Source organism: Hemitrygon akajei, chromosome 8 (assembly GCF_048418815.1).
Source record: "Hemitrygon akajei chromosome 8, sHemAka1.3, whole genome shotgun sequence".
NCBI lineage: Eukaryota > Metazoa > Chordata > Chondrichthyes > Myliobatiformes > Dasyatidae > Hemitrygon > Hemitrygon akajei.
In genome coordinates, this window is record NC_133131.1 from 165,517,295 (window position 1) to 165,536,134 (window position 18,840).

Here is an 18,840-nt window from a genome sequence, read left to right on the forward strand (position 1 = left end):
TAGTTTTTTGCCAGGATACTGACTCACCAGCAGTTGGATCTTCCAAACACAGGTGTAAGACAATCAATTGAAATACCTTGACTGCACACAGGTAATCTCCATTTAACTAATTATGTGACTTCTAAAACCAATTGGTTGTACCAGTGATGATTTAGTGTGTGAATATTCATACAATTAATTATTTTGTATTTTACATTTATAATTAATTTAGATCACATTGTAGAAATCTGTTTCCACTTTGACACGAGTCTGTTTCTGTTGATCAGTGTTAAAAAAGCCTAATTGAATCCACTGTGGTTCAATGTTGTATAACAATAAAACATGAAAGCTTCGGGGGGGGGGGGGGGGGGGAAGGTACTTTTTATAGGCACTGTTCTACCATAACTGTGGAAATGCAAGAATGGAAATATTTCAACTTGACTCAAAAACCAAATGGGCTACGATTGATATTCCATGTGACAAAGGACAAAGAAAAAATATAAAAGACTGCAGACACTGCTGCTCAAAAACACAATACATAATTTGTGCACAATTCTACTAAATTTATTTTTGCTTGTGTAGTTATCCAACTGTAGTGATGGCCAGAGGACTAGAAATCTCTACTTTGTTTTACGTCCATCCTAACAATGGAACAACGGAATGTCCAGAAGAGGTTCATGAGAATGATTCCAGGAATGAAGGGGTTAACATATGAGAGCATTTTGCAGCTTTGGGCCTGTACTCACTGGAATTTAGAAGAATGCATGGGGATCTCATTAAAAACTACCAAATATTGAAAGGATTAGATACGGTGGATATGGAGAGGATGTTTCCTATGACGAGGGTATCCAGAACTAGAAGGCTTTAAAATTGAAGTATGACCTTTTAGAACAGACGCAAGGATGAATTTATTTAGTCAGAGAGTAGTGAATCTGTGGAATGCTCCGCCACAGACTGCGGTGGAGGCCATCCATGGGTATATTTAAGGCGGAAGTTGATCATTTCCTGATTGGGTTGGGCATCAAAGGACACAGCAAGAAGGTAGGTGTATGAGGTTGAGTGGGATCTGGGATCAGCCATGATGGAATGACGGAGCAGACTTGATGGGCTGAATGGCCTAATTCTGCTCCTATATCTTATGGTCTTACCTCAAATGTCACCCCAAAGTGGCTCTCGCAGCTAAGCTACCAAAATCCAACCAAATCAACCTTCCTTTCCATTAAAATTAGCTACACTAATGGTCTGTTGGTGGTGAAGACATTGGTGGATTAGCAGCTATAGAAACTGAATCCTAATATTTTACAAAATTACCCTTGATTGATTTTCAATCTACCAAAGTCTTCACCACCAAAAGACCAGAAAAACGACAGCTCTGGCACCTAGGCAGGGCACTCTTAAGTTGAAGCTACAAATATATACACAGGAGTATTAAAGTTTTTCAGGGAGTTGTATTGGTGATGGCAACTTGAACTTTCTCAACAATAAACATACCATTTTCCAAATGTCTAATCCACTGCACAAAACACAATCACACTCCTTTCATGCTGTTGCAAGTACATGTTTTTAAATATTAAAATAACATCATTTTAAAATGTCCTCTTTTAGTGTGTTTAAGATTTTGGGTGGTGGGATGAAGATACATCTCTACCAAAGGAGGTGTGAGGTGCTCCTTCCCTCCACTACTCTTAGGCAAGGTGTAGCACCTGCTTAGCTCCCCCCCCCCCCCCCCCCCCCGCACCCCTGATCAGCCTCTGGGAGCAGGTATGAGCAGCTGCTGCATATCACGAATCCTGGTTATGTGACCACTGACGCCAGACAATCTCTGAAGAGCACTGATAACGGCTGGGGTCACCCATCTTGTAAAGACACTGCCCAGAAGGTGGCAATGGCACACCACTTCTGTAGAAAAATTCGGCAAGAACAAACATAATGAATGAATGAATGAAGCCTTAACACTTCATGAAGGACTGATAACTGGATTAAAGTGATACCTTCTTAGCAATAGCAGAATTTTTGATAAAGCAAGAGCTCAACACGTCTAAACACTGGTTAAGAATGTGGTCATTTAGGAATAATCACTTGTCTTTGTATTACTTTCAAATCCAATTTATTTCCAGCAAGTTTACAGATGCTATTAATTGACTGAACATATAGATATTTTACCATCTCTATTCTTCCCAAATATTTCAATTAATCAATATCTTTGTTAGGTTGGCCTCTAGGAAATAATTAATCATTTTATTTTCATTGCACATCACTGAGGGTACTTGCTAAAATATTAAGTTTGTTTTCTCACCTTGAACTTGAAGTTTAGCTGTTGTTTTTACATTTTCAACTTGTGCAGTAATTTCACATGCATCCTCTACTGTTAGGCTTCTGATGGTCAGATTGTGGTTGGTTCTTTCATGTGATATTATGTATTTTTCACTTGACTCAATTTTGATGCCATTTTTATACCAGGTCACTGTAGCTTCCTCATGAGACACAGTACATTTAAATTCAGCATCTTCTCCTTCTACAGCGACTAAACTGTGAAGCTCATTTACAAACTTAATAATCTTTGGAACTATGGGAAATATAACAAAAAGCACATTGAGAATTAACTGGTGTTGCCTTTTAGCTACTGATAATACACATTATTAGCAGTTTTCATTGATAAATAAGTCTTAATTTGAAAAAAAACATTTCTCTCACTAAGTCAGGTTTTATAAATAAACAGAAAAAAGAATTACATTGCATCCTATTGAAATACAATAGGAATGTTCTATTTTAAAGTATCATTCAAGATTCTAAGTAAGTTTTTATTATTAAAAATAAATACATCACCATATGCAACCTGAGATTCATTTTCCTGCGGGCATACTCAACAAATCTGTAGAATAGTAATTATAATAGGACCAATGAAAGATAACTAGAGTGTAAAAGACAACAAACTGTGCAAATGCAAATATAAATAAATATCAATAAATAATGAGAACATGAAATAACAAGATAAAGAGTCCTTAAAGTTAGGTATCAATTTAATTTTACCAATGTTTAAGTGCTTTCAAATGCATAAAATTTCTGAAGTTTTTTCAGATATATAAAGTGTAAAAGTGAGATGAGAGTGGATATTGGACCACTGGAAAAGGATGCTGGGGCGATAGTAATGGAGGATCATGAAACAACAGATAAACTGAGGAAGTATTTTGTACAAGTCTTCACTGTGGAAGACATTAACATGATGGTGGAAATTCTAGGTGTCGGGGGCATGAAGTGTGTGAAGTTGTCATAACTACAGAGAAGGTCCTTGGGAAATTGAAAGGTCTGAAGGTAAATGAGTCACCTGAACCAGATGGTGTACACCACAGAGTTCTAAAAGAGGTGGCTGAAGAGATCGAGGAGGGACTAGTAATGATCTTTCAAGAATCACTTCACATTCCATTCTGGAATGGTTCCAGAAGACTGGAAAGTTACAAATGCCATTCCACTCTTCAAGAAGGGAGATAGTCTGAAGAAAAGAAACTACAGGCCAGTTAGTCTGACCTCAGTGGTTGGGGAGATGTTGGAGTTGATTATTAAAGATGAGGTCTCAGGGTACTTGGAGGCACATGATAAAATAGGCAATATTCTGCATGGTTTCCACAAGGGAACACATTGCCTGACAAATTTGTTGGAATTCTTTGAAAAAATAACAAACAGGATAAACAAAGGAGAATCAGTGGATGTTGTGTACTTAAGGTTTTCAGAAGGTGCCACACATAAGGCTGCTTAACAAGCTACGAGGCCATGGTATTAGAGGAAGGATTCTAGCATGGTATGGATAAAGCAGTGGCTGTTTGGCAGGAGGCAAAGAGTGGGAATAAAGGGAGCCTTTTCTGGTTGGCTGCCGGTGGCTAGTGGCGTTCCTCGGGGGTCTGTGTTGGAACCAATTCTTTTTACGTTATATGTCAATGATTTGGATGATAGAATTGATGGTTTTGTTACAGTTTGCAGACAATATGAAGAAAGGTGGACGGGCAGGTAGTTTTGAGGAAGTAGAGAGGTGACAGAAGGACTTAGACAGATTTGGAGAATGGGCAAAGAAATGGCAGATGGAATACTGTGTTGGGAAGTGTACGGTTATGCACTTTGATAGAAGAAATGAAAGGGCTGGCTATTTCTAAATAAAGAAAAAAATACAAAAAACTGAAGTGCAAAGGGACTTAGGATTCCCTAAAGGTTACTTTGCAGGCTGAGTCTATGGTGAGGATAGCAAATGTGATGTTAGCATTCATTTCAAGAGGACCAGAATATAAATGCAAGGATGCAATGTTGAGACTTTATAAAGAACTGGTGAGGCCTCACTTATCAGCAATTTTGTGCCCCTTACGTTAGAAAGGATGTGCTGAAACTGGAAAGGGGTTCACCATAATGATTCCAGGTTTGAATGGCTTTACATATGAGGAGCATATGAAGGCACTGAACCTTTGTTGACTAGAATTTGAAAGAATGAGGGTGACCTCATTGAAACCTATCGAATGGAGAAAAGCCTAGAGAGTGAATGTGGAGAGGATGTTTCCTATGGTGGGAAAGTCCACCAGAGGACACAGCCTCAGAATGGAGAAGCGTCCTTTTAGAATGGAGATGAGGATGGATTTCTTTAGCCTGTGAGTGGTGAGTCTGTAGAATCCTTTGCCACAGGCTTTATATATATTTAATGCAGAGGTTGATAGATTACACTCAAAACTTCTATAGATGTACCATGGAAAGTGTTCTAACAGGTTGCATCACTGTCTAGTCTGGTTTGGGGGTGGGAAGTGGGAAATGACCGCACAGGACCGAAAGAAGCTGTAGATGGTTGTAAATCTAGTCAGCTCCATCTTGGGTACTAGCCTACAAAGTACCCAGGACATCTCTAGGGAGCAGTGTCTCAGAAAGGCAGCATCCATTATTAAGGACCTCCAGCACCCAGGGCATGCCCTTTTCTCACTGTTACCATCAGGTAGGAGGTATAGAAGCCTGAAGGCACACACTCAGTGATTCAGGAATAGCTTCTTCTCCTCTGCCATCTGATTCCTAAAGGACATTGAACCCTTGGACACTACCTCACTTTTTTTAATATACACTATATATTTCTGTTTTTTGCATGTTTTTTAATCTATTCTATATATGTATACTGTAATTGATTTACTTATTAATTTATTAATAATCTTATTGATTTATTAATATTATTAATTATTTTTTCTCTTCTATATTATGTATTGCATTGAACTGCTGCTGCTAAGTTAACAAATTTCACATCACATGCCAGTGATAAGAAACCTGATTCTGATTCTTGATTGGTCAGGGCATGAAGGGATACGGGAGGAAAAGGCAGGAGACTGGGGCTGAGAGGAAAATTGAATCGGTCATGATGAAATAGTAGAGCAGACTTCCTTTCTAAATCCCCCCAAAATTATTAAATGATTATTCTTCAAAATTCAGAATTTAGTCATTAAATAACTGTGAGCAAGGAAAGTAGCAAGGAATCTTGTTAAACAATTATGAAATCCTAGCTTTAGCTACTGAATCTCAGAAGTGAGATTCAGCAACTAAAGCCACTGAACTTCAACTGAGACATAACAAATTAACTGAAATAAGGTACAAAGCATTACCCTTGGTGGTTAGTTTAGCAGTGGTAATATCATCCTTTGATTCACAGAGATATTCCCCCTCATCCTCAACAGTTACTTTGGAAATGGTCAAACTTCGTTTCTGACCATCCGCCTTTATTTTTATTCTGAGGCTTGGGTTGATTTCTATTCCATTTCGTCGCCACAAGACATCAGCCTTTGCTTGATTTAATTCACATGTAAATACAGCTGTAGCATTACACAGCACATTTACGTTTTGTAGCTTCTTTGTGAACAATATAGGTAATTCTGCAAGAAAAATATAATTCTAGTAAGTGTTAATTACTATTCTAATAAAGTCAAGCAATTTTTCATAAATTAAATTATTTAAGAGTTTAATAATATTGCAGTAAATGAAAAAATTGTGGAGTTGGAATTCATGGATACAGGTTACATGGACACCCAGCAGCTTTATGACCCTCTCCTTCTTATTCCTGTGACCTTTCATTAAAATGGAAAGTCAGATATATGATAAAGATGTTTCACTACCTGACTTCTGTGCTGCCCCTGAACTTGCCAGCAATTCCAGTGATGTAACACGAACATTATCAATCAGCAGAAGAGCAGTGTCAGAATTAAGTATTTTGCTCATGTTTAATTCCCACCAGAATCACATCCTTTCTACCCTCCTCCAACCCTCACACCCTGATCCTCCAATTCCACCATCTTCTACATTCCTCCTTCTTTTGCCCCACAATCAGAAGCTGTATTTTCCAACCACCTAGGCTGAATTTCCAGAATTTCATCTCCAAACTTCTTCAGTTTCCTGTCTCTTCCACTATCTAACATTGAATTTATATCCTAACATGTTTTGGAGCACTTTCATTATAGTATTATACCCAGTCACCAAGTGACATAATCGGGAGATCGGTGCACTGGCCTAGGTTCTCCATACTGACCAAATTGCCTGCATCTGTCCTAAATACAACTAAGCATTTCCTATCCATGTACGTGTCTGACTGTCTTTTAAAAGCTGTAAATGTACCCAACTCTAACACTTCCTCAGACAGCTCATTTTAGATACCCTGTACCAAACATCCTCTGCTGTGTGTGCCTCTGAAGTGCCTAATAACCTATGCTGGAGGTAGCACTTATGGGGGAGATAAAGAGTCGAAGCTGCAGCTGTGACCCTTCATCAGGAACTTTTCCTGAAATTTCCTTCATTACAAATCCTGATGAAGGGTCACAACCCAAAACATTGACCATTTATTCCCTACCATAAATGCTGCCTGACTTGCTGAGATCCCCCAGCATTTTGTGAACTTTGCTCAAGATTTGTAACATCTGATACAAGCCAGATAACTGCCTTTTGACCCTTGCTATTATTGAAAATTATCAAAAGCACGAGGGGAGGAGCTACAATGGGGCTCAATAGCGACTTCTTCAAGCTTATCTGTGGAAACAGCTTAACTACCTTCAATGTCTCTCTTTCTCCTTCCCGAGGTGGATGGGATTCTGCTGAAAACCCTGCTTTAGAGCTACACTCAAACTTTAGTTCGTTACGGTGATGGGACCCATTCACAAACGTGCCTTTGGGATTCCGAGGCTTTGCGGCCCTGGGGATGAGTCGACTCTATGCCGATGCCACCGACTGAAACATCGCGGGAGAAAATTAAACATCAGGGGCTCTGTACGTGTATCGTACCCTCTCTCTCTTTCTTTTATTGGTGGGGGAGAGTTTGTTGTTGATTCTCAAGTCAGAGAACTTGGAGAAAAACCCATGTAGCAGACTAACACCACATATCAGTGTGTTGGCTTAAACAAAAGAAAATCTGCCGATGCTGGAAATCTGAGCAACACACACAAAATGCTGGAGGAACTCAGCAGGCCAGGCAGCATCAATGGAAAAAAGTACAGTCGATGTTTCAGGCCAAAATCCTTCAGCAGGGTTGGCGAAAAAAAGCTGAGGAGTAGACTTAAAAGGTGGGGCAAGGGGGAAGAGAAAGACAAGGTGATAGGTGAAACCTGAAGAGGGAGGAATGAAGTAAAGAGTTGAGAAGTTGAATGGTGAAAGACAGAAGGCCATGGAAGAAAGAAAAGGAGTGAGGAGCACCAAAGGGAGGTGATGGGTGGGCAAGTAGATAAGGAGAGGGAGGGAAATGGTGAAGGAGACGGTGATGGGGGGCATTACCAGAAGTTCGAGAAATCAATGTTCATGCCAGCTGGTTGGAGGCTACCCAAACAGAATATAAGGTGTCTCACCAATATACAAGAGACCATACCGGGAGCACCGGATACTTCAGATGACTCCAAGAGACTGACAAGTGAAGTGTTGCCTCACTTGGAAGAATGGTTTAGGGCCCTGAATGGTAGTGAGGGAGGAGGTATAGGGGCAGGTGTAGCACTTGTTCCCCTTGCAAGGATAAGTGCCAAGTGGGAAATCAGTGGGGAAGGATGAATGAGAAAAAAAAAGGGCAAATGGTTTAATCTCTAAATCTCATTCCCTATAGAAAAAGCCTACAGCTTAATTCATGGTTTATATGGCAGGGAAAGCATATTAATCTTGCAAGCATCTTAAGATTAAAGTTATGTTTGGAGATTTCTCTTAAGATACTCCTAAATGACTGCTCCTGTGCACACTGAAATGTAGTTTCTCTATCCTGCCAGCCAAGACACCACAATTGAAAGTAATTGAGAAAATTACTGTTAGAAAATCATTCCAAGAGATAATTAACTTCTAAAACTCCCTTTAGAAACTATAAAATTAAAACACAGTAAACTACTAACAATGAATACTAACCTTTAACCTCAATATGGAAAATTAATTTCTCTCCAGCTATTTCACAGATATAACTGCCCGTGTCCTTTGGCTCAGCATTCTGAATAATTAATTTTTGAACTTTGCCTTCAGAAACAAATTTAACTTTCGAGCTAGCAGTGAGAACTTTTCCACTCTTGGACCATTTGACCTCAGCTTTGATGTGCGACACTTCACAGCTGAGAACAGCATTCTCTGAGGCTTGAACCTTCACCTCCTTTTGAACTGATCCTTTATTGATAAATGCTGGCTCTGGCTCTGCAATGAAAATCATTTAATTATTAAAACTGAAAATGTATATACTGTATATGAATGGAAACAGATCAGTACTTCTTGGTGTTGTTAACCACCTCAAACTATGTTTTCAATAAGTCTGATCCCATTAATATACCTTGATGTAGTTTTAATCATCTGGATTATCCTTATCCTTAGAGCTACAGTTACAGTAAATCTCTTCAGCATTCTCTCTGGGCACTTGACACCCTTGATGGTGAGTAGATTTTGATTAAATAATTTGGTTATGATTTGATCAGCATTTTATAAAAATCCTTAAATCTATTATGTACTGTAAAAGGTCATCTGAAGAACTCACATTAAATACTGAACTTTAATCGTTGCTTCACCACAATACAAAATGCATTTATATACAAGTTCAGAAAAATACCACATTTTCCAAGTGCTAAATTCCAATGCCATAAACTCTTGGCCTAAGAATTACTCAGTATGTAGGAAAAAAGTCTGTTACCAGTGCCTAAACAAATGGAAATCTTATGTAAATAAGAGATTGAACAACTGTTTAATTTTTCATAAATAAGTAGATTGCAGTGGATTCCTCACTTCAAGACATGATGCCAAATCAATCCACACCCATCTACACCTTCATCGGCACTGTTCCACTCCCAAAATGTGACCTTCTCACTCCCAATTATCTTGGATTATTCCAAATCTGCCCAAGTATTGAATCTGTCCACTGCATTTCCCTCCTAATTTCCAGACAATTTGGCAATTTAGCCTCCTCTCATTTATCAAGCCAATTCTTCTGCATCAATGAATATGAACGAGAAGGGGAGTACTAAGTTATTTAGCATTTTTGTAAGTAACTTGTTGATGCTCATTATCCAGGCTCAGAAATAAAATACTAAAGTAGGAGAGCCATTCAGGCCTTCAACCACAGTAAATCATACAATCACACATTAGCCAATCTGTATGTTAACTCAATGTATCCTGCTTTTATATAATTTTGTATAATATAAATTGCAGAAAATAAACAAACAAAACCAAAATAAAAAAAACAGAAAATAAAAGAAAGCAAAATTTTGATTCTGCTGTAATTGAATTGTTAATGTACTGACAAAAGGTAAAGATCTTTTCAGACATTACAAACCTGTAACCTGAACGTTAAAGCTCAGTTTCTCTCCGGCTGCTTCACATATATATTCACCTCCATCCTTTGATTCAACATTATGAATGATAAGCTTTCGAATTTTACCATCGGATTCAAGTTTCATTTTTTTACTCTGACTGAGCGATTTTCCATCTTTCAACCATTTGACCTCAGTTTTGGATTGTGACAATTCACAGCTGAGAGTTGCATTCTCTGATTGACGGACCTTTATCTGCTTCTGAACTTTATCTTTATTTGCAAATCCAGTTACTATTTCTGCAAATAAATTGGCATGTTAGAGAGATTATTGAAATAAATAATAAGATTGATAAAGATTCTTTAGGAGAACTAATCAGCATAATGGGAAAGAGAAATTAATTCTGGTGATCTATTCCTAAAAGAAATGTGCTAACAATCGACCTAACATTAATTGGATGTTAATAACCTAACGTTCTTTGGAAGTCGATCCTTCACGAACACTGGTATGCTTTGAGTCATCTAACAACATCACTGGAAAACCTATCTTACTGAACCCCAATCAATCACAAAATAATGTAACTTGTCATTATGCATCTCACTGGTTGATCTCCCAACCCCCCCCAGTCGTTCAATACTATCATTTCAACTACCTAAACCACCACTGCAAAACTCTTAATCCAACCTCTCACTACTCGCAATGACACCATTAATACAGGATCTTCTGAAATTTCTTTTTGTGAAAGTTCAGAGCTTAAAAGGTCAAAATTCAAAATAATTTATTATCAAAGGACATAATGAATGTCTCCATATACAACCCTGAGATTCATTTTCTTGAAGATATTCACAGTAAATACAAAGAAACACAAAAGAATCAATGAAAGGCTACACACAAGACAAACAAGTAATGGGCAAAAGACAACAAACTGTGCAACTACAAAAAGCAAATAAAATAATAATAATAATCATATTAACACTTTTCTGGTAACTTCCTCGAAAAACTCTATAACATTGGTCAGACACAACCTCCCACGCAAAAAGCCATGTTGACTATCCCTAATCAGGCCCTGTCTGTAGAACATAAAATAGTACAGCACAGTACAGGCCCTTCGGCCCACAATGTTGTGCCGACCTTGCCTCCCATATAAACCCCTTAAATTCTTCCATATACCTGTCTAGTAGTCTCTTAAATTTCACTAGTATATCTGCCTCCACACTGACTCAGGCAGTGCATTCCAAATGCTTATATATACAGTCCTTAAAATACCTTCCAATAATTTACCCACTACTAACATCAGGCTCATTGGCCTACAATTTGCCCGTTTTTTTCTTAAAAGAGTTTCTTAAACAACAGAATAACATTAGCTATCCTCCCATCTTCTGGTACCTCACCTGTGGCTAAGATTGTCTTAAATATGTTAGAATCAATGCAATTTCTAAACAAGCAAGACAGCAACAACAACTCCTCTGAAATCTATATACATCCATGACCTCATTCCAGTTTCGCTTTAGTTGTCCATCTTCCGAGTAAATACAGATGCAAAATAACATATTATAATCTCCCCCATTTCTTCCAGCTCCATGCACAGATGACCAAGCTGATCTTCAAGAGAACCAAATTTGCCCTTTTCTATTCTTTTGATCTTGTAGAAGCCCTTAGGATTCTCTTTCAGCTTGTCTGCTAGAGCAACTTCATGCCTTCTTTGAGCCCTCCTGATTTTCCTCTATGGCTCTGCCTGTGTAGCTTGCATATTCTCCCTGTGACCATATAAATATTCACCAGTACTCTGGATTCCTCAAGCATCACAACAATGTGCTTAAGCTTCTGCCCCTTGTCCTCCCAAGTGCAGGAGAATAGAGATGGGGAGAGGGGTAGGAAGGAGAGGATGTTCACAGACAGGTGTAAGAATATATACAAAGAAATAAGTGGATGGAGAGAATAAATGGGAATTTTCCAAGAATTTCCTGAGAAGCTGTGTAGATGATCCTAAAGCTAGCCATTCTTGTTTTTCATCCTCATGGGAATATATTGGTCCTGAATTCTGACCTGCTGGCCTTTAACTGATTCCCACATGTCTGATGTAGACTTGCTCAATAACTGCTACTCCCAATTGGTTTTTCCTTGTTCTTCCCTGTTGTTGTTGTAATTAGCCTTTCCCAATTAAGCATTTTACCCAAAGATAGCCTTATCCTTATCCTGAAAACTTAGTTAAGACCACTGTTCATAAACCTCAGGCTCATTTTCCAATACAAGATCAAGCATTGCTGCTTCCTTAGTGGTGTATCTAAATAGTGTGCCAAGAACCCTCCTGGATCCACCCAACAAATTCTGTTCCATCTAAGGCTGCCAAATGATCCAAATACTTGAAGCCCTCCCCTCTGCACCAGCCAAACTTTCAACTGTACAATCTTCCCACTTCTTGCCTCTCCAGCAAATTGATTCTAGCTGAAGTAAGGTGCTAAAGGGGTAACAAGGCTAGGATATTCTTAGAGTTACTAACCTGCAACCTGAACATTGAAGACCAGTTTTTCTCCGCCGGCTTCACATGTGTATTCACCTCCATCTTTTAATTCCACATTATGAATGATAAGCTTTCGAAATGAACCCTCAGATTCAAGTTTCATTTTTTTATTTTGACTGAGTAGTTTTCCACCTCTGAACCATTTTACCTCTGTTCTGGGCTGTGACACTTCACACCGGAGTGTAGCATTCTCTGACTGCTGAACTGTCACTCTCCTCTGAATTAAATCTGTATTGCAAAACCCTGCTTTTTGTTCTGCAATCAAGAAAAGTTCAGTTGGTACAGAGAAGTGGCAGAAATAAACATAACTAGTGAACTATGAACTAAATACTGACAAAGATCTTATAGGAACACCCACTTAATACATTTATGACATAAAAAAGTAAACGTTATAAATTTCCAATATCTGAATAGGCTCCAAATTAATTTTAGCTGTCAATAGCATATCCAAACTATCACCATACACTGGATATTTCAAAGCTCCTTGTAAAGAGGAAGAATCCAACCTGACACTAAAAAGGAAACATGGAATAACATATTTAAGGGGTATTTTGATGCGTTATAACTTTAGAAAAGCAACATGGGAATCCTCTTACTTAACACTGAACTCACCCTATACCTTTGCACTTTACTTACACCACGTGCAGCCCTTTGGCTCTTGGATTGAAATTTCATCTCCATATTTTCACCATCAGAAATACATTAATAGAATCTCTCAAGTAATTCTTAATCCTCTAAGGAACAGTGAAAGGCCAATGAGACCTTCAAACCAGCTAAGTCCATAAGGTCATAAGATATAGAAGCAAAATTAGGCCATTTAGCCATCAAATCTACTCCGCCGTTCCGTCGTGATTGATTACGGTAATTATCCCTCTCAACCCCATTCTCCTGACTTCTCCCCATAATCTGAAATATCCCTACTAATTATCAACCTCCGCTTAAAAAATATCCAATGATTTGGCCACCACAGCAGTCCGAGGCAATGAATTCCACAGGTTCACCACCCTCTGGCTAAAGAAATCCTTCTCATCTCTGTTCTAAAGGGACGTCCTGTCATTCAATGAGACCCAAATATCTTTGGCTAAAAAACAATCAATCTTGACTTTTCAAATTTACAGATCGATTATCATCAATTATTAATAATTCTTGGGAAATAATTATAAAAAACTTTATTCGCACTTCAAATCTGGTGGTATGTCAGATGCTTACAAACTCAGATATGGTTTCTGCCACACCTCCAATGATAGATAACACAATAATCGAAATCAACCATCTGCACAAAAAATAATCCCTGGCTTGTATTAGGAAGTATTCCATGAGAAATTATTAAATTCTGGGAATATCTTCAAAAAATATAAATTGATAATCAATAAGTAAATCAATAATTTCTAACCTGTAACCTCAAGATGGAAAATCAATTTCTCTCCAGCTGTTTCACAGATATAACTGCCTCCATCCTTCAGCTCTGCATTCTGAATAATAAGTTTTCTAATTCTACCTTCAGAAACAAGTTTAACTTTTTGGTTGGGAGCGAGAATTTTTCCATCTTTGGACCATTTGACTTCAGTTTTGAGTTGTGTCACTTCACAGCTGAGAACAGCATTCTCTGAGGCTTGAACCTTCACCTCCTTCTGAACTGATTCTTTATTGATAAATGCTGGTTCTGGCTCTGCAAATGAAAATATATTAAAATAAGTTATATTGATACTTTTTTCCTAAATTTCTTGCCTTTCATGGCCTCACAGTTTACAACCAATAGGTACTTCTGAACTATAGTCACAGCTGTAACATAGAAAAGTCAGCAGCTCACTTGCAAGCTTCCACAAACAACCAGGTAATATATTTTAAGTATATTGACTGAAGGATAAATATCAGCTTGGACACCGTGCAATAAAATCAAACTTTATTGATGCAGGTAATCCCATCAAGCTATCTCATCAAAAAACATTAACTCTCACATTCTCCCAACCATATTTGAATGTAAATACTGAATCAGTCGTTAGTTATTTAAGACCACTACCCCTACCGAGGCATAGGCCGTCGACAGTAGCTTCCAGAATACTCTGTCCTGGGCCAGTCTTTCAAGTTGTCCTTCGGTGTGCCCTTCTCGTTGTGCCAGCTTCAAGGCACATCACCAGGTGTTCTTTGGCCAGCTTCTTTTCCACTTTCCCTAGGGACTCTACATTAGCACTTGCCTGGGAATGTTGGTGCAGCATGTCCTATCCACCCCATCTTCTTCACTTTCAAACATGATCTTTACATTTAATGTTCCAATAATGGTGGTCCTGGATGATAGCAGGAAGATAGGCCCTGTGACTTCCACGGACTTGCAGCTTTCATCATATAACTTCATATGTCTTCCAGTCAAAGATCCTTCCTCTCCCAGGGATGAGGTAGCTGGAGCTTCCATTGGGGTTTCTGTAGCTCTGGGTTTTACAGAATGGGGTTGCTAGCTTCATACCCAACCCTTCTCCTTTTGCAACTGTCCATGGTGGTGTTATACACGGGATCAATTCGTGCTATTTTCTTCATTAGCCAAGTCCATGGCCACACCTCCTGAGCCAAATAATTAATTCCATAATTTATATTTAATCCCAACATCAAGAAAAGTAGAGTGTTGGGCCATATTAGAGTGGTGAACTCATCATCTGAAAAAATGAGCTTAAACTCTACCTTTGATAATAGTTAAAACTACTAGACTACTGTGAGGAGAGGATGAGTGACTGGGATTTTCTGGAGTGATGGAAGGAGAGAGATGACTTAATGGCAGTATATAGATTATGAGAGGCATAGATAGAGTGGACAACCAATTGCTTTGCTCCAGGAGACAGAGGCAGTGGCCAAAGCCAGAGGACACCTGCTTATGTGGAGAAAAGTTTAGGGGAGAATTTTTATTTATATACAGAGTGGTGGGAATATGGAATGCAAAGCTGAGGATGGTGATAGTGGCTAATGAAGAAGATACATTTAAAAGACTTAGTCACATGGATGCAAGAAAAGTGGAGAGTTAAGGGCTGCGTTAGCTTGATCATAGAGTATGTTTATATTGGTTGGCACAACATCATGGCCTAAAGGGCCCATACTGTGCTGTACTGTTCTATTATCTATGTTATAAAAATCACAACTGGTTCACTAATGTCCTTTAAAGGAGGCAATCTGCTGTTTTTTTTAACTGATCTAGCCTATGTGACTGGAGATCCACATCAATATGGGTAATTTTTTTACCGTATCTGATAGGGCCTAAATAAGCGACTAGGCTGAATCGAAATACTAGGCTGAGTATCAAAACAGAATTAAAATGATTGAACAACACACGCACAATGCTGAATGAACTCAGCAGTCAGGCAGTATCTGCAGAGAGGAATAAAGAGTCAATGTTTCGGGCTAAACCCTTCAACAGACTAGAAAAGAAGGGGAAAGAAGCCAGTAACATGTGGTGGGGAGAAGGGAAAGAGGAAAACCTAAAAGGGGATAGGTGGAGCCAGGTGGGGGGGGGGGAGGGGAGTGAGGAGCAGAGAGGTGATAGGTGGAGCCAGGTTGGTGGGGGGAGTGAGGAGCAGAGAGGTGATAGGTGCAGCCAGGTGGGTGGGGGGGGGGGGGGAGTGAGGAGCAGAGAGCTGATAGGTGGAGCCAGGTAGGTGGGGGGAGTGAGGAGTAGAGAGGTGATAGGTGGAGCCAGGTTGGTGGGGGGAGTGAGGAGCAGAGAGGTGATAGGTGCAGCCAGGTGGGTGGGAGGGAGTGAGGAGCAGAGAGCTGATAGGTGGAGCCAGGTAGGTGGGGGGAGTGAGGAGTAGAGAGGTGATAGGTGGAAAAGGTAAAGGGCAGGAAAAGCAGGAATCTTACAGGAGAGGAGAGTGAACCATGAGAGGAAGTGAAGAAGGAAGGGTACCATGGAAGGTGATAGACAGAGGGCAAAAATTATCGGAAGTTAGAATAATCAATGTTCATGCCATCAGGTTGGAGACTAATCAGGTGGAATATGAGGCATTGCTTCTCCAACCTGAGAGAGGCCTTGTCATGATGATAGAAGAAGCCTTGGACCGACATGTCAGAATGGGAATGGAATTAAAATGGCTGGCCACTGGGAAATCCTGCTTTTTGCAGCTGGAGTGAAGGTGCTTCACAAAGTGGTCTCCCAAACTACATCAGGTGTCACCAATATAGAGCAGCCCACAACAGAATCACCAGATACAATAGATGACCCCAGTGGATTCACAGATGAAATGCTGCCTTACCTGCAAGGACTGTTTAAGGTCCTGAATGGAGGTGAGAGAGGAAGTGAATAGACAGGTGTAGTAAGGGAAGTTGTGGTGAATGTTGTGCTGGATACAGAGGCTCACCTACTAATCATTTGCATCTAGATTTTTAGCATTTGCAGAATCTCATGTTTTAAAAAATGACTGATCCACGCAGTTTATCTATCATATCTGGGCACGTCAACAGTCAACTGAGCCCAATAAATCTGCTCATGAGTATTCATGCTGCTGCAGTCATATGGAAATACAGAAATAGCAATAAACCACTCAGTTCTATTCCAACATCTAATAAGACTGTGGCATCTACTCTGTGCTCCCTCCTGCCTCTACTACCTTTCACCATCAGGCCTCCTGCATTACAATAAAGCCCAAGATCAACAACCACTTGATTCTGGAATAGTTTCAAAGGACTTGAAGATTGCACATGTCACTCCACTCTTTAAGAAGGCAGAGAGGCAAAAGACAGGAAATTACAGGCCAGTTAGACTGACTTCAGTAATTGTCAAGATGTAAGAGTCCATTATTAAGGAGGAAGTTTTGGGATACTTGGAGACACATGATAAAGTAGGCCGAAGTCAGTATGATTTCTTCAAAGGGAAACCTTGGCTGACAAATCCATTGGAATTATCTGAGAAAATATCAGGCAGTATAGACAAAGGAAAAGTCAGTGGATGTTGCAGAAGGCCTTTGACAAGTGACACACGTGAAGCTTCTAATCAAGATAAGGTATTACAGGAAAGATACGAGACTGAACAGAAGATTGGCTGTCTTTCAAAAGGCAAAGCGAGAATAAAGTAGGCTTTTTCTGGATGGCTACCAGTTACTAGTGGAGTTCTGCAGAGATCATGTTGGGACTGCTTCTTCTTACATTATACATATGTCAATGAACTGGATGATGGAATTAATGCCTTTATTGCCAGTTTTGCAGAAAACACAAAAATAGATGGAAGGTCAGGCAGCGTTGAGGAAACGGAGTCTGCTGATGGACTTGGACAGATTAGGAGAATGGGCAAAGACTAAAAGGAATAAAGCGTAGGGAAATGTATGGTCATGGACTTTTGTAGAAGGAATAAAGATGTAGACTATTTTCTAAACAGGGAGAAAATTCAATAATCTGAGGTCCACAGGGACTTGGGAGTCCTTGCACAGGATCCCTTAAAGATTAACTTACAGGTAGAGTTGGTGGTAAGAAAGGCAAGTGCAATGAAATGGTAGCGTTCATTTCGAGAGGACTAGAATATAAGAGCAAGGATGTAATGCTGAGGCATAATAAGGCATTGGTCAGATCATATTTGGAGTATTGTGAGCAGTTTTGGGCCCCTTAGCTAAGAAAGGATGTGCTGGCATTGGAGAAGGTCCAGAGCAGGTCGACAAGAATGATCCTGGGAATGAAATTCTACTGAGGGGATTTGAGCAGCTAGATACTAAATTAGAACATCAAAAAAATAATCTCTGGATTATTACTTAAGACACATGCAAATTGGCACAGGGTTATTGAGATCAGAGAACTATATGCGTGGCTCAAAGATTTGTGTGGGAGAAGGGGGTTTGAGTTTGTGAGACTTTAGTACCAGTATGGGGACAGGCTCCACCTGAGCCATGCTGGAATCAAAGTCCTGGTGAATTGCATAACCAGAGCTGTGGATAGGGCTTTAAATTAAATAGTACAGGGCAAGTTCAACAGATTGAATAATTAAGGATAAAGTAAAAGGGAGAGAGAGTGCAAAAGAGGTTATAGAAGTCTCAAAAAATAAAACAGAAGACAAAAAGCTTGGAAAGGGATAAGAATTTAGCTTCTGGTAACAAAGAGACAAAATTGATCAGGATCAGAATCAGGTTTATTATCACCAGCATGTGACATGAAATGTGTTAACTTAGCAGCAACCGTTCAATGCAATACATAATCCAGCAGAGAATAAAAATAATAATAAAAATAAAACTAATAATAATAAATAAACAATTAAATCAATTATGTACATTGAATAGATTGGGGTGGTTTTTTTTAAAAAAAAAGAAATCAAATCCTTAAAAAGAAGTGACATAGGACCAGAAGATGTGGAATGCTTGTGGATAGAGTTAAGAAACTGTAAGTGTAAAAAGACTCTGATGGAAATTATACACAGGCCTCCAAACAGCAGCCAGGATGTAGGGAGCAAATTAGACAGAAAAACATTGTGCATTTCTGGTCACCACACTATAGGAAGGGTATGATTATGCTGGAGAAAGTGCAGAAGAAATTTATCAGAATGTGCCCTGAGCCAGAGAATTTTAGATATTGGGAAAGACTGGATAGGCTGGGCTTGTTTGTCCTGGAGCAGAGGAAGCTAACAAA

General features: G+C 39.3%; 1 protein-coding gene across 1 annotated transcript in view; it reads right to left on the reverse strand.

The window, feature by feature from the left end:
* The window catches only part of LOC140732397 (obscurin-like), a 530,964-nt gene that overhangs the window by 447,217 nt on the left and 64,907 nt on the right, over positions 1-18,840 (reverse strand). Inside the window, exons 8-13 of the mRNA XM_073054987.1 lie at positions 13,646-13,921; positions 12,232-12,507; positions 9,755-10,030; positions 8,353-8,628; positions 5,595-5,861; positions 2,276-2,545 (exon numbers count right to left, since the gene is read on the reverse strand). Of these exons, the coding sequence (XP_072911088.1) occupies positions 2,276-2,545; positions 5,595-5,861; positions 8,353-8,628; positions 9,755-10,030; positions 12,232-12,507; positions 13,646-13,921 (1,641 nt within the window). The remainder of the gene's footprint in view (positions 1-2,275; positions 2,546-5,594; positions 5,862-8,352; positions 8,629-9,754; positions 10,031-12,231; positions 12,508-13,645; positions 13,922-18,840) is intronic.